The 17,110-nt window shown below is 45.5% G+C and overlaps 1 protein-coding gene across 15 annotated transcripts in view; it reads left to right on the top strand.

Annotated features, from left to right (window-relative positions):
• The first annotated feature begins 12,729 nt into the window (after nt 1-12,729).
• Nucleotides 12,730-17,110, top strand: part of nrxn1a (neurexin 1a) — an 81,582-nt gene continuing 77,201 nt past the window's right edge. For 5 of the 15 annotated variants that reach the window (XM_049564001.1, XM_049564003.1, XM_049564000.1 and 2 more), the window contains exons 1-2: nt 12,737-13,103; nt 14,211-15,660. In XM_049564001.1, the coding sequence (XP_049419958.1) occupies nt 14,928-15,660 (733 nt within the window). In that variant the 5' untranslated portion in view covers nt 12,737-13,103; nt 14,211-14,927. Of the gene's footprint in view, nt 13,104-14,210; nt 15,661-17,110 lie in introns of all 15 variants that reach the window. The other 10 variants (XM_049563994.1, XM_049563998.1, XM_049564002.1 and 7 more) reach the window with 5 other exon arrangements.

Here is a 17,110-nt window from a genome sequence, read left to right on the forward strand (position 1 = left end):
GCGCTCCATTGATCTAGAGGAGCACGATGACAAGCTCCCATAACTGTCATGAAAACACACACACACGCGCGCGCGGGCACACACATGAACACACACGTAGTTATTGGAGATGTCTAGTAGCACCTTTAGAAAGAAGGCGTCCTCGCTTATCTGATAAGGACAAGGAACGGGAGGAGAGAAGGAGGAGGGACAGAGTGATACAAATGACAGGAGAAGAGGAGGAGAGAATGGCTCTTTATGTTGCTTACCCTCCCTCTCCAGTCTCCATTCCCTCTTTCTTCCTGTAGATTTTCCCATGTAACCCTTGCCATCCCTGGAAAACAATTACCTTCCCTGGTGGCCTGGCCAAATTTCCAATCTGACCCATCACACAGTCACGGCCACCTCATCACTGCAAGCCGCAAACCGGTTTCCTCCCATTTGTGGCTCCACTTCAACGCTTATAACGCACACTGTCACAATAAAGTGAAACAAAAGAGGAGATTCATGGTGGGTGAGAGAGAAGGAGTCTGTAAGTGGTAATGGTGTTGTAAAATGGACGCATTTTCCTTTACAGATGATGAAAATGTCAATAGTGTCTAAATACTTTAGAGTGAAAAATTACATGGCAGGTTTACTAATGTGTATATGAATCATTAAAAGGTCCAGTGTGAAGGATTTAGGGGCATCTATTGGCAGAAATGGTGTATAATATTTATAACTGTGTTTTCATTAGTATATAATCACCTGAAAATGAGAATCGTCTTGTTTTCGTTACTTATGGAGCAGGTTCTCTTAAGCGCTGCAGGCAAATGCATCATTCATTCAAGCTGCTCAGTGGCGCATGAAACTAAAAAAAAAAGCTTAATTTCCGCATTTTAAATAAACAACACATTCTCACTCCGACCTCGTCACATACAGACATTTGCTCATGGACTTTCCACGTCCAGATACAACGTGAAACGTACCCTGGGTGTGTTGACGTTCTGGGAAGTTCTGCCTGTTACATGCATTGTCTTCTTTCAAGATACTCTTCCGTTTTCACAGGAAGTTTACTGTTTACATACAGTCTCTTTCAAAATAAATGCACTACGTCAGAACAACACAGAATTGATTTTTTTTCCCTTACCACAAACACATGTGGTTGGGTTTAAGATGGATGGACCCATCCACCACAGCTCCCACCTAGCCAACTCAGACTTTCACCACCTTAACTTTCGTCCTTGTCCAGCCACGTTTCCTCAGACAGTGCCAAGCGCCGTTAAATTATGACAGTGACCAGCCACGTATCATGTAAGTAAGTTAGTAAATTTATTTATATAGCACTTCTCACAGAGAGGACTATGCTGACATCAAAAGACAGCCTTTTTCATCAGTGGCTGATGCTGCAAGTCACTGCCCAAGCACCAGATTTCAATGACTTCGGAATGAGACCAGTTGACATAAAATCACTCAGATCCACCACCCATAGGCCCATAGAGGAAGTGGCAGCAGAGCGCAGCTGAGTGGCTACCTTCCAGTTTAACAGTTTAACTTGAATGGGGATAAAAGCAATTCAATCATGCAGCTGTTCTAGACTTTCTAAATGTTGGCGGACTCAATGGATTAAACTTTAGGAGGGTTGTGGCGCTCAAAAGAATGTATCTCTTCTACAATATAGCCTAAGGCTACGGGGAAAAAAGTCTACTTGTGTCTCATGGCTTCATAATTCCACGTTAGGCCACTATGTAAAATTAACAAAGTGGAAATCGTTTTTAATTCTGCCATTCACTTCACAGTAGTAGGAGTAGTCAACATTTCAACTAGCTAGCTATACTAGTGCTAGCTAGCATTTGCGCATCAACTCCCTGACCATAATGGACTATAAACTTCAACAACTGCTCATTTTAGAAGGACCACCGTGAGAAAATGTGTTCTTTGTTTAAATTATAGTGCAATTAACAACCAATGGATCATAGTTGTTTGTTTCTGGCTGCCAGCATTAGCTAAGGCAGCTAGCTTGCTAGCTAAGTTAGCTGAAAAGTTGTCTATTTCCACTTCAAAATGATAATCTGAACAAAGAAGACGTTTCCTTGGAGTGGTCCTCCTAAAATTAACTGTGGGGAAAGTTGCTATATTCTCTACTGATCCATGATTGAGGAGCTGCTACGCAGACAGCGTTAGCTAGCGCGCTAGGTAGTAGAAAGGTTTTCTATTTCTTCTTTCGACAGGCATTTATGAAGGCAAGGCCAAGGTTATTTTTACAACAACAATCTAAAATATGTATTTAGCAAATTCCGTCCATACAACATACAACTGAGAGTCTGGTACTTGCGCATGCGCACATCTAAAATGGTGGCTCTGGAACTCGCACATGCGCAGGTCTAAAACGGTGGTGGCTCTCGGCTCTGCAGGGGGATGTTTCTCGTGCCCTCAGGCAGATTCATGAGTCTCTGGTGATTGGTTAAGGAAAATCAAATCCTGCTCCCTCACGGAAATCAATTAGAGTGGACGCAATGTCAGATTGAAGATGGAAACAGAGTGTAACGAGTTGACACTTCTGTCTGATATCAGGCAAACTATGCTCGGTTGAAGTATGAAGTACCATGACATTTCCAACATAAAATGTTGCCAAATCGGCACAAACTGGTGCATAAACATTCGCCCACCCTCACTGATTTAACTTATACTGGGTAGATGATTTTGGTGCTCTCTAAACTCAGCTCAAAATGTGACATTTTTATTATGTTTTGTACACTGACTGTATTTAAAGACAACAAATACAGTCAATGGTATTGTAAATAAAGAGACAAAGATATTAAAACTGCATGCTTTATATTTGTTTATTAATCATGGGTCATATCGTCATCACAACATTTAACAACATTATCACATATCACTGTTTCCCTGATATCATGCAGCCCTATTGTGTGTTTACTACAGAGTATGTGTGGTCAGGAATGCAGGTGTATCCACTTTATTTGATCCCCTCCTTCGCTCTGTGAGGTCCGTGTAGCTCCAGGCATTAGGGCGCTGCAGTGTTCTCCGCGTGTGCTGCGCAGTTATTGTGACATTTTCAAGGCCACGAGGTCAGAGGCGAAAGGTGACAGGCGACAATGTGTTCCTTGTTACTGGTTTCTCTGTTCATTATCCGCTCTTAAAGTCTGTCCCGCTGCACAAACTGCTCTGACCCTCAACCCCTTACTGTAGGGCATGCGGTGCCGCGGGCTGAGTGCGGCTGCATCACCATGACAACCAGTAGGTCAAGATTTATGGTCATTCTGATGCGCGCACAAAGCTCTGCACACATGCACACACGTAAACGTAAATCAGTGGTGCGAGGGTTAATGAACTATGGATCTTGAGGGTTTTTTTTTTTTTTTTTCCCGTTTGGACACACATTTAAGCAACCCTTCACACACACCTCCTATCTTTCATTCAACCTCTTCACCCACCCACACACACACACACACACACACACACACACACACACACACACACACACACACACACACACACAGTCTGACGGGCTTTGTTTGGCTCTTGTCGGTCACTCTCCATCTGCTGTTCAGATGATCAATGCTAATGCCTGTTGAGAGTCCTAATGACACACAGATCCATACGCAGATGGACTGCGCGTTTGCACTTGTGCTTGCTTGCGTGCTTGTGCACCTGTGCACGTGTGTGGGCGTCCATGTGTGCATGTTTGTGCACACGAGCTAATGTTATTTGTGTTTAGAAATTGCAATCCTTTGATGAGGACAGGTCAGCGCTATTGTTATAAATGAGAGTAAGATTGCAGGGAGGTGACCTCTCCTACCTCGCACACACACACACGCGCAAACACACCAACACACACGTACACACATGCGCACGTGGCTGTTTGCACTATTGGCAAGTGGAATTAGTAAATGTATGAGCTACACAGAAACTCATTACAACACGATTAGAGACAAACCTCCCATTTAATCTCATTTAGAAAAGGGTGGTTGCCTGTCAAACACACTCACACACACATATACACACACTTATGCACAGATACACACACATTTGTACTTACACAAAGCCCACCCTCTCTGTATGAATGACATCAGGGGTTTCTGACTGACTCATAAAATGATACTCTCATAATCATACGCTCACACTACTGTGTAAGCACTTTGTTTTAAATGACACGGTGAGTCTTCTACATGCATATAATCCCACTGTTTATACATTTCACCATTAAAATATAGAGATTTCTCTACATGTGGCACTTCGACTCCTCCCTTCCTCACCTCCCTCTGTGCCGTTTGTCACTATTCACAGCGCAAACTAGGTAAACCTCACTGTCTCAAGCTCAGCTCCAAACACTGTAGCGCAAACTGACATAAATGCAAGCACAAAACACGGGCACACAAACACACACATACCCGCTAGATGCTGACAGATGAGTTTTTATTTTTGGCTGTATATTCTCTCCGCTGGCAGTTCAGACACACACGCACTCATATATAAAGAAAATATGTATACACACTCCAGACACACACACACACATATACAGTGACCTTCTCTCTGCTGAGTAGGCAAAGAGTCAGGGGTCACTGCCTGCTGTCAGCCTGTCAGGGAGAGAGGAAGGGAGAAGGGGAAGTGAGAAGAGGCAGAGGAAGAGCAAACGTGGTTGGAGGAATGTACAGAATGGAGCTCCTCCGCCTCATCATTCAATAAAGACTAATGCAATCAGAGGCGGCCCATATCTGTCACAGTTAATGTTGGCTGATAGAGTCGCAGCAATTTAAAATGCTCATGCTATAATGCATTTCCCTGTGCCTCTTACAGACTGATGATGCATCACATCACGCCCTGATGGCTCTTGTAGAAACAGATAACCTGCTCTGCAGCATGCTGAGTGAGGCCTCCATTATGCCTGACCATTTCCGCAAGTTTTTATCTTAATCGGCTACAAAGAAGTTTCATCCCGAAATCCATTAAAAATACAAAAGTTACCTGAAGTTCACTGCTCAATCTCTCAGAATTATTGCAGATAATTATATCCTCTGTTATGATTCCTTCAAGCAAAAGCAATGCTCCCACAAAGGCTACAAAGGATATCTGTCACTTTAGCAATCATTCTCTCAGAATGGATATTTTTTTCAAATGTGAATGTATTTTTGAGAAAATGCTGCAAAAATCTCCACATGAAGTCTTATTGAGCCTGTTTACACATGGTGTTAACGTGTTTTGGCAGCACTGTCTCCTAGAAATTACGTAAAAATACGTTTTCGAGGAAAACATAATGCCAAATGAATAATTTTTAACACAATGAGGAAATGTTGCTAATTTATGTACCTGGGAAATCGCAAAAACATATCAGCAAAGTGCGGACAAAGTATTTCAGTTGTTTTCCACCCAGATTCTTACGATACAGCATCCACTCGCAGTCCAACACTCTGACCTCATCACATATTGACATTTTGGTCATGGACTTTCCACATCCACATATGACGTGCAAGGTACCCTGGGTGCATTGGTTGTTGATGTTCTGGGATGCTGTGTCAAGTTTCCTTCTTTCTAGATACATTTACACAGGAAATTTAGCATTTACATACAGTCTCTTTCAAAATAAACGTCGGTACAACACTGTGAATTGACGTTTTTTTTTTTCCTCCAACAACTAATGCACATGGTTGGCTTTAGGCGACAAAAACATGTAGTTGGGTTTAGGAAAAAAGAACAAGGGTTTGGCTTTAAAGTCTTACAGAATGAGAATACCGCTCTCTTGGGTGAAAGTCTGTGTTTTTTTAACCCATCCACCGCCACCTTTACTTTCGTCCTTGTCCCAGCGTGTTTCCCCCTGACACCACTGAGCACCATTAAACTATAACAGCAACCGGCCGCGTATCATGCCGACATTAAAGGACGCCTTTAATGCCCAAGCGCCAGATTTCGACGACTTCAGAGTGAGACCGGGCTCCTCACAGTGACCACAGCAGTATTTGTTTTATTATTAGCTTTTGTATTAACACTAAACTGAAAGCCAATCTTTCCCTAATGTTGCGAGGACAAGGAGGGCGCACAATTCCTTGTCTCCCCAGTTGCTCATCTTTACAGTGTCTGTCAGGTTTGCGTTTCCTTCTTGCTACTAGCTGTTCGCTAATTCCTGCTATCAACTGTTTCCTATTTATCCACCGCCAATGGCTCGCACGTGTGGAGTCATCAACAGCCCCTCCCGTTGTGGAAGGCCACCTCGCTCTGTTTAAACTAAAAGGGTTCCGCCAATATGACTACCCTACGAGGCGGAAAATTGGGCATCTCGGATCAACTCGCCAATCTGGCTCTGTGTGTCTAAACGCTTGCAGCTTGCCGGCAAAACGGCCCAACATTCGCGGAAAATCTGGCAGTGTAAAAGGGGCTACAATCTCTTTTGTTGCCCTCCCTATCCACCTCCTTGCCAAATCTACGCGGTACATTACACAGAAAACAGTTTAGCAACATACAAGCGCAATTTCTAGGAGACAGTGTTGGTCTTGGTGATCCAAACACAAGTAAAAGGCGAGACACATCGCCATTCTATATGTTCGACCCAGTCACCAGTGAAAAGGCTGGCATTGTACATTTCTGCACACCAGGACCAGGTTACATTTGCATGTTATTATGAAGCGGATACATTAAAATTATGTTTAACAGCTGCTTAAAGAAACGGAGCGTTATATATCTACAAGAATTAATAAACAGTTAAGTTAATCACACATTCACACCGCTCAGTGCTCTGCTGCTTCGTCTCCTCAGACAGAATGACTGGATTGTGCTCTGCCACATTACCATGGTCTGGATAGCCGAACAGTACATTAAAGGCGCATTCACACCAGGATAGTCTGGGGGACCCGGTTCGATTGGGCGGGGAATGCCGAAAAATTTCACTCCTTCATTTGGTTCGGTTCACTTTCACACTGCACTTTTTAAAGCGGACCAAACCGCCTGGACAACATCACGCAGTTACAACAGCTGCTTGTCTGGAGGCAGTATTGCCCGAAACAAGCAAGAAACAAGACAACAGAACTTGCCAGCTAGCGCTAGCTAATGTCTGTGGAGAACTGTTTTGCCTCCAGCTAAGCCCCGCCCACCAAAAAATGTCATACTGTTTACTAACAGTAAAAGGGTCTAAACCACTTGATGTTTATTTACACTTGTATTTAGCACTGCCCAGTTGTGATCGGATCACCAAAGGCGAATGTTAATACAAGATGTAAACAGGCTAATTATTGAGTCATGAAAACCAAAATAAGCCCATTTCTGTCAAGAATTTTCCAGAACCAGAATTTCATTTTTTATGGCTCTAGCGCAGTGGTGTCCTTAATTCTGTCTTTCTTAAGATACCGACATGCATTACTTGAAAATCCTTGAAACAAGTGTGTTTGTATTGGACAGAGGTTGAAATAATCCGACTGCACTGCCACATTTTTCATCTATTTTAAGCAAACACGTTTATGGTTCAATTGACAAAAGTTACTTAATAAGATTTAAGGTTTTTATAATATCTTTATTAGATGTGAATTATTTGATCAATACTTTGTGTTAAAGCCTTACTTAATGTCTGAAATTTTCCCTTTCCATGTTTCTCTACACTGAAAACGTTCCTACCAGTGTTAGCCATGTTTTTTTCCTTGCACAGGGAAGAGATGGAAGAATGTTATTATTTGATAATGCCATTTGGTCCAAAAGGTCAGCCTGGCCCAGGGATGGGGGGAGAGGGGAGCAAAGGGGGAGGAGGGAGTGCTGGAGTAAGCGGGTTTGAGGAGCGATGGTGGTGGTGGTCAGTCCAATTGGAAACCAGGTGCTGATGTTGAGATAGTTTCCATAGTAACTCCTCCTCCTCCTCCTCCTCCTCCTCCTCCCAGTCTCATTCCCCCCACTTCCCTCTCTAACACCCCCCTCGCACATAAGAGCACACACGACAACATGTGCACAACTGCATGCTTATCCCAGCGCTGCTCTCTGTGGTCAGCCCTTTTCGTTGTAATATCTGTTGCTCAAATCAATTTCAGCCCTCACGTTCCAGTTGTGTGGTCACATGTTCCAGCTGTGTGGTCATACGATATATACCGTGGTAAAACCATTAAAGCTGCCTATCTGAAAGTCGCCTGCCTTCGCCTGAGCAAATATCTTATAGCACCAAACAGTTGGTACAGACTGCACAATCCACTGCAAGCAGATAGAGATGATAACTACTGTACAAAAACAGGAGTGATGTATGTGTGTTGAGCCGTGCGGCGTTATGTGCTGAATGCTGCTCCATTCATCGTTTCTGTGGAGTGCATCTTGAATCAGCATCTGCGATCAGGTCAGGGCTGTTCTTTTTACAGGAGGCCCCAGCCTTCGGTTGTCAATTTCATAGCTTTACTACTCCTCCTTCTTCAGCTCCAGCACTCGATGAAGGTGAGAGTTAAAGCAGAGTAAAAGGCGTACAGCAGATGTGGCGCCTCGTCAGATAGACATGTACAGATCGAGGGAGAGGGAGAGAAAAAAGAGCAGCAGCAGCAGCTGGCTGATGGAGCCCAGGGAGAGCACCTCTGAGCTGGGCTCGACACAGCTGGAGTCCCTCCCTGGGACTGGCTGGAAAAAATCCCTGTGTGTGTGTGTGTGTGTGTGTGTCTGCTGATGATCTTGCACAGCACTGTGTGTATTTTTAAGAATATTTGTACATGTAGCATGAATGTAAATAAACTATATACCCTCAATATGTGACAACGTAACATTACATTGTCCTGCTGCCTGAAGGGACATAAACCTCACATGAATCAAAAACACACACTGCACAGCAAACACATGAATCACGTGTTAACTTCAGAGGGATCTTATACATTATATGGCCAAAAGTATGTGGACACTTGACCTTCCACCCAGATTGTTAGATATCTTGTTCTAACACCATGGGCATTAATATGCTGCTCTAACAGCCTCCACCAGTGGTAGAGTTTGTACATGAGGGCATAGTCATGCTGAGGCAGAGAGAAACTTCCCCAAAATGTTGGAACAAAGGGGTCTTAACCAGTGGTGTACAGTAGTTGAGGGTATACGCAAGTATACAGGCTACACTCATCTCTTTTTCTGGTACAGCATGCCCACTTATCAGCAAAAAAGCCATTGGAATATACACTCACCAGCCCCTTTATAAGGTACATCTCTTCAACTGCTCATTAACGCAAATAGCTAATCAGCCAATCATGTGGCAGCAACTCAATGCATTTAGGCATGTGGACATGATCAAGATGATCTGCTGACTTTCAAACTGAGCATCAGAATGGGGAAGAAAGGTGATTTAAGTATCTTTGAACGTGGCATGGTTGTTGGTGCCAGACGTGCTGGTATGAGTATTTACTGGGATTTTCACACACAACCATCTCTAGGGTTTACAGAGGATGATCTGAAAAAGAGGAAATATCCAGTGAGCAGCAGTTCTCTGGGTGAAAATGCCTTGTTGATGCCAGAGGTCAGAGGAGAATGGCCAGACTGGTTCAAGATGACAGAAAGGCAACAGTAACTCAAATAACCACTGGTTCCAACCAAGGTCTGCAGAAGACCATCTCTGAACCAACAACACGTCCAACCTTGAAGCAGATGGGCTACAGCAGCAGAAGACCACACCAGGTGCCACTCCTGTCAGCTAACAACAGGAAACTGAGGCTACAGTTCACACAGGCTCACCAAAACTGGACAATAGAAGATTGGAAAAATGTTGCCTGGTCTGATGAGTCTGGATTTCTGCTGCCACATTCAGATGGTAGGGTCAGAATTTGGTGTAAACAACATGAAAGCATGGATCCATCCTGCCTTGTATCAACGGTTCAGGCTGCTGCTGGTGGTGTAATGGTGTGGGGGATATTTTCTTGGCACACTTTGGGCCCCTTAGTACCAACTGAGCATGGTTTAAACACCACAGCCTACCTGAGTATTGTTGCTGACCGTGTCCATCCCTTTATGACCACAGTGTACCCATCTTCTGATGGCTACTTCCAGCAGGATAATGCACCATGTCACAAAGCTCAAATCATCTCAAACTGGTTTCTTGAACATGACAATGAGTTCACTGTACTCCAATGGCCTCCACAGTCACCAGATCTCAGTCCAATAGAGCACCTTTGGGATGTGGTGGAACGGGAGATTCACATCATGGATGTGCAGCCGACAAATCTGCAGCAACTGTGTGATGTCATCATGTCAATATGGACCAAAATCTCTGAGGAATGTTTCAGCACCTTGATGAATCTATAGCACCAAGCATTAAGGCAGTTCTGAAGGCAAAAGGGGTCCAAACTAGTACTAGCAAGGTGTACCTAATAAAGTGGCTGGTGAGTGTGTGAAGGATACCCACTTCCTCTTTGTTAATCAACCCATCTGACTATATGTAACCAGTGGACTGGTGCAGACCAAGGCGATCTCGGTTTATTTCTGACAGCAAGTAGCAAAAACAAAATCCTCTGTCAAACACAACCATACAAACTCGAGCCACATGCCACAAATTAAGTGACACAAGATTATGTTATCATAAAATGAACTTATAAACCTAGTTTAACAGTGCTAAAACACAGAAATTACTATGACAGCAATGTCGCTTACTGCTCCCATGGAACACAACAGCAAGGGGGAGACACCTCTTTATATGTGGGGTGAATGTAGGGGTACACAAACTGAGTATCAAACGTTCCACATATTGAGTACAGAGGCCAAAGGCAGCATGTGTACTTCTGCGTAGAAGTGATGCTCACCTACAGTGTAGGTTCTGCGTTGATCCTATGCTGTAGCCTGACGTGCACCTCCTAAGAAATGTAACTACACATCGCGGCGACGCAGACCTCCTGTCTATTTCTGTAAGCTGAAACCATTTCCCTCAGTGGAAACAAAGCTTTTTATTTACTTTAATTTCACAGATAAGAAACAATAAATTGTGAAGACAATAAAGCCTCCACAAAAATAGCATTTTAAGTCTTGTGTGTGATTTATCCTGGCTTCATATGAGCAGAGGAAATCTCCGCTCGCTGCTAGGCTAATTTATACAATGTAAAATGCCATAGGCTTGTGCTAATAACGTTAGCATGTTATATTTGTTTGGAAAACGTGTTTAGTATAAAGCACTATTTGGATGGGATTAGCTTTACATGGGCAAGTGGGGTAATGTCACTTTACCACAGGACGTGGGTAATATTAATGGCCAATTCGCACAGGATAAAAAATATCAGTAAAACTACAACAAGTGGGACGGGTAAATCCATTGACACACCGCCGTCCCCTCCTGTCGTCATGTGCGTTTGACGTTGCTTCCTGTGCGTACCACACTCGAACACACTTGAATCGTGTTCGTCATAGGCCCATAGTACCTGAGGTTTCACATGGACTTGTCTGACTGTGAATTGCAAAACTGAGTGCTTCTTCAAGAGCCTCCATGCTTGAAAATCCACGAAAAACCACTTGTAAACAGGATATGATGAAATATCTACACACATATTTACTGCTGGTCTATTCGCACAGGATTAGTATTACCTGAGGTAATTGTCTGGGACCCTTTTACAGAAGGTAAAAGTCGCGGTAATCTTTACTGACATCGTGTGGTAATGATTACTGACATGGCCCATTTGGACAGGACTAAAATCTCTGGTAATTATTACTTTACCCCACGTACCTATAAACTAATCCCGTCTGAATAGGGCTTAAGACAGTTGTTTTGTCAGTGAACCTTGTGAGTTGTAATGGAGCCAAATTGTGTACCGTTACCTTTGGTAAATGTTGCTGTTGTCCCTGGCTTCATATCAGTAGAGAGAAATCCGCTAGCACCTAGGCTAATTTATACAATGTAAAATACCATAGGCTTGTGCTAAAAACATTAGCATGTTGTATTTATGGGGAAAATGTGTCCAGATAAAGTCAAGTGTTTGTCTGTGAATGCTGCGAGTTATAGTGGAGCTGATTTGTGTACTTGTGTTTGACATTGTCTCTATTAAGCCATGTTTAATGTGTGTTTAATGTGTGTTTTTAACTGATTAAACTTCACAGCACTTCAAAGAAAGACATGCTGCTGACTAGTGTTTTGGAGGTGCGACTGCAGAGTGACACAGACACACCACCACACAGGTATGAATGCTCACAACGGCGTCGGCCATCTGCCGCACAAGTATAAATCCCCCTTTAGTGTGTCAGGTAACAACAACTGAAACAGATTTTGTGTAATTATAATACTTAACACTACAACTGTACACCTGACCTTGCTACACACATCACTGCTGCACACCTGACCCTGTCACATATTGTAAACTCTCCTCATCAGCTACCACTGTACCCCTGAACAAGCCATGAGAAGTAGCACAGTGTCCAAATACATTTGGCCATGAAGTGCATTCTTCCATCCAGACCCGCGTGTGTGTGTGTGTCCAGGTGAATTAAGTGTGTGTTCTGTATGTGTGTGTCAGAGAGAAACAGACTGAGACAGATTTGTAAATTGAGACAGCCTTTCTCTGTTTCCTTTTCATTTCGTCCTCTCTCTCCCCCCCTTTAAAAAACACTTCACTGAATCGCTGACTTCCTCACACTCGCGCCTGTGAGCACGAGAGAGGTAAAGGCCGTCGTCACTGTCACTCGCGGATTTAATCACTCGGATCTACCCCGGTTCTCGCCTTATTTTCTGCCTCCGGTAATTGCGTTTCTGTTTCGTGCGGGCGGTGAGTGCGCGCTGTCCAAGGTGCTGCAGCAGCGCGCGGCCCCGCCCATCCCCTCTACCTCACACATATACACACACACACACACACTTTCTCTCTCGCGCGACCACGTGACTTTCCCTCTGCCGAGTCTCGCGGAGAGCATCAGACTGCACCTTTTCCTCCTCAAGAGGACGGAGAGAGAGAAGAGAGAGAGAGACATTGAGTCAGACAGAGAGAAGGAAGGAGCGCGAGAGAGGGAGAGCGCGCGCGCAAAAAAGGGGGAGAGCAATAGCACCTTGTCGCCTGGAGGCGAGCGTGTGATAATTCTGTCCCTGTCCGGTAGACCGGCTCTTTCTACCGCCAGGCGCGCGGGTGCTCTCCCCTCTCTCCCGGCTTTGAGGTTCTCCTCAAATGGGGAAGGGAAATCGATGAGTCGCGCGCCGCACTGTTGCCACGGAACCACAGGATGCGCGTGAGGTAGGTCTGTTTCTACTCTGTGTGTGTGCCTGCACTGAGGGGGAACCGCTGCTGGGTTGTTTTTTATTTACCGGGGCGAGGCTGGCACGGCACCGCTGCAGCTTTTGGTGCCAATTAACACAGTAAAAAAAAAAGAAAAGAAGAAAGTAATTACCGTGTTACCGGTATTAGGTAAGTGCCAGGGCGCAGGTGATGGTGAGGCTGAACCCCCGGGTGTAGCTGTGTAGTCAAGTAGCGGAATAGCAGGGGGGAAAATGGAGAGGAGGTATGGCCGCAAATCGAGAATCGATAATTCAACCGCATTCATTCACCCCGTCTATCAATAACTGTGATGTCGCCTTTCAAAGATGCGCTCAGAAGAAACTATGTGACGCTTACTGTGTATGTGTGCGCGTGTTTGGTTGTGTGTATGTGTGCGTTTTCAGTAGTGTGTGAATGTTAGAAATGGAGCTCCGGAGCCGTTAATTCGATAAAGCGAGGCGGTTTGAGTCATCCGCCGCAGCGCGCGCGGTGCTGCTCCCGCTCTTTGTGATGTAGCTAACAGAATCCTTGACGGTGGCGCGAGGTGGCCACCACCAACCGTTATTAATCCATAGCCTATACACAAATAAACTAATCTAGTTTTTAGTTTATTGACGTCATATTACTGTTAATAAGTCTCAGAAGTGGTTACAAAAAAAATATGCTTTGTGACGTTAAGGCAGTCGCAGGTATGCCACCTTATAAAAATCTCCTGCGGCATGATGGGAGCCCTACTAAGGAGGTGCTGTTTAAGTGTGTGTATGTACGTGTGCGCGTGCCCACAGTGTCATTAGTGTTGTGGGCTATGTGGAAATAAAAATCTAGATATTACTGTGTATGTTCAGTGTCTTCATAAACAGATCTGGGCCTGTTAAATGTGTAATGTGACAATGTGTGTGTGTGTGTGCTGAAAATGCATGAGAGGGAGTAATTTGAGAATAATAGCGGGCTCGGCTTGTGTATGCTGTGTGTGTGTGTGTGTGTGTGTGTGTGTGTGTGTGTGTGAGAGAGAGAGAGAGAAAGAGAGTTTGTGTGTTTATGTGTGTGTGACCCTGGTTGATTGTGCCGTCTCTGTTCTCTCTGTAGGTCGCTGGAGAGAGTGATGACGTGGCAGTGAAAGACACACATACCTCACTCACACACACTCACACACACACATATAGGCTACACACACACGCAAACACACACACTAACACACACATATTTGCCCACACACACTTCAAGTCTTGCCCTACTAAGACAGGGAGGAGGGAGAGAGAAAATTCTGCTATGACGGTGTCATTTCTCTCCATTACCAATGTGTGAGCCACACACCCACACACACACTCATACTCCGTGGGGAGTTGCCTTCATGGGGGATAAGGCCCTATCTAGGGCACAAAGATGGAGTTCACATCCTATTCGTCACTTATCTAACACTCACACAGATGTACACACAAATACACACACCTGGAATCTCATATGTCAGGAGTGAAGAATGAAAGACTGAATGGCGAGAGGACATTGAGCATATCAAGAGAAGACACAAACACCAGGCCAAGGCGAGAGAAGATTCCCCAAGCGTGCTGAGAGGACGGAGGGAGCTGCTGTTTGACCCCCTCCCCTACTGGAGCTGTGTCGTGTAGGGGCCTTGACGTATAAAGAGCACTGCCAAGAGAGCAGGGCGCACCTGAGACACATAGAAAGTGTACTACGAAGGGCCCTACAGTTGTCACCATGAGCGGTAGGCTAGAGGGAACACCCCAGCTCTAGCCTCTATCTCCTCCCGTGTGTGTGTGTGTGAGTGTGAGCGCGAGTGTGTGTATGAGTGTGATGGCGGTGTGTGTTTGGGCGGCAGCCCCCCTGCTCTTCCTGGGGCTGTGCCTTTGCAGCGTGGGGGGCCAGGCCCAAGGGGAGGTCCTGGAGTTTGGAGGTGTGTCCAGCCAGTGGGGGCGGTTCCCAGTGTGGAACGCCTGCTGCGAAAGTGTGCTGAGCTTCAGCCTGCGGACTCACAGCCAGGAGGGCCTGCTGCTCTACCTGGACGACGAGGGCTTCTGCGACTTCCTTGAGCTGCTGCTTCTCCACGGCCACCTCCGCCTGCGCTTCTCCATCTTCTGCGCTGAGCCAGCAGAGCTGCAATCAGGTGTGGCGGTGAGTGACGGGCGCTGGCACGCAGTGCGTGTCAAGCGGGACTGGAGGAACACCTCATTGGAGGTGGATGGGCGACTGGAAGGATGGGCGGAAGTTAAGAGCAAGAGAAGAGACATGACAGTATTCAGCCACACCTACATGGGCGGGGTGACGCCAGAGCTCCACTCCTCGCCCCTACGCCTCACGTCCCCTTCGGTACGGGAACACCCCGCCTTCCGTGGCTGGATCACGGCGGTGAGCATCAATGGCTCACTGGCGACGTTGGACAGCTCAGAGGGCGTCACAGTAACAGCCGGCTGTGGGCCGGATCACCAGTGCCAGAACGGAGGGGTGTGCAGCGTGGTCAACGACCAGGCCGTCTGCGACTGCTCCGACACCGGTTACCAAGGCAACGACTGCAGCGAAGGTAAGGCCCAGAACCATGCTGACCCATCATATACATCTCATCCTTTACATACACACACACACCTGAATACACACATGCACACACAGTTACTGTTGTGGATCCAGTTCTCCAAATTACCTCCGACTCCAAACTCCAGGTCCTCCAGTGTAGACATCTATTTTTCATTCACACCTTCACAGCTGCCTTCAGTTGGGAGGCAGCTGTATGGACCAGCAGCCTTCACAAACAGTGCAAGACGTGCATACTGATTATGTTTGATATTGATTTTTTTATGGCTGCCAATGACTCCTAATTTAGTATGTACCTCCAGAAGTCAGAGCTGAGCCCCCTCCCAAGAAGTGCAGTCAGTTTAGTGAAGCCGGAGCTGAGAGCTGAGAACAGCTGTTCTGAGCTGCAGTCAGACCGAGAAGACTTGAGACGAATTTCTGAAAGCGTTACCTGGCTGGAAGCGTTACAGCCTTGATGGGCTCGGTTGGCGTGTTTGGCAAAACACAATCACCATATAGATCCAGTATGGATGTGGCTGTTGGCTCGTGTTGAGAGAGTTTAATTGGAACTAGGCTAAGAGGCTGGAAATCAGTGGTTGTTACATGGCTGACACCTGGCTGCCTGTGTTAATGGATTTGCATTGATTCTAGATGGCCTTCACTGGTACAATGCATCGGTTGTTGAAATGAAGTGTGTACAGTCTCTCGCCTGCCATTAATTTGAGCAGCTTGCCGCCTGTTAAGATGCTCTGTTTGTGTGTGTGTTTGTGTGTCGTATGTGTTCATATGCATTATAAAGGAGGAAATAGTGTCCTGTCAGTGGTACTTTATAAACATGAAGAACTGTGACAATAAACGGCCCGATATAAAAATAAAACTTTTATGTGCAAGAGGCAAAAGAAAAATGCTGTTTCTCAAATGATTTAATATCTGGACTCCACGAGAGCGCCCTCCCTTAATACTGTCAAACAAGCCTTTGGTCAATAAGTGCCAATATACAGGGCACTGTAATGATGGCCATTACAAAAACGAAACAGCTGCTTAATGAACTCGGCTACCTTGTTATGGCCAGTACTGCAAATGCTTTCATTTCCCTCTGCTCAGTTGTGTGTGTCGCCAGATTTGCTTCAGTTCATTCAAGAGCAAATCTGCATTCTTAATCAATAGCGCTCTCAACTCCTGTGCGGGCTTTTTTGTGTGTGTGTCTTTACGATGCCACGGATACCTCTCAGCCTTGTCTCAGTGATTGATATTTTAATGACACAAATGCATCTGCCAAAAACGGCAAAGTGGCCTCGCCATGCCTCCGTTTGTCACCGACCTGACCTCACACCCCACCCAGCACCACTGTCAGCATCACACCTCCCTTTAGCCACCCACCATATCACACCCTAGCATTTAGTGGGCAGTGGGATGGCCTAGGTTACCATGGAGACAGGACTAATAGGGAGACCTCATGCCAG

Source organism: Epinephelus fuscoguttatus, linkage group LG20 (genome assembly GCF_011397635.1).
Source record: "Epinephelus fuscoguttatus linkage group LG20, E.fuscoguttatus.final_Chr_v1".
Classification (NCBI taxonomy): domain Eukaryota; kingdom Metazoa; phylum Chordata; class Actinopteri; order Perciformes; family Serranidae; genus Epinephelus; species Epinephelus fuscoguttatus.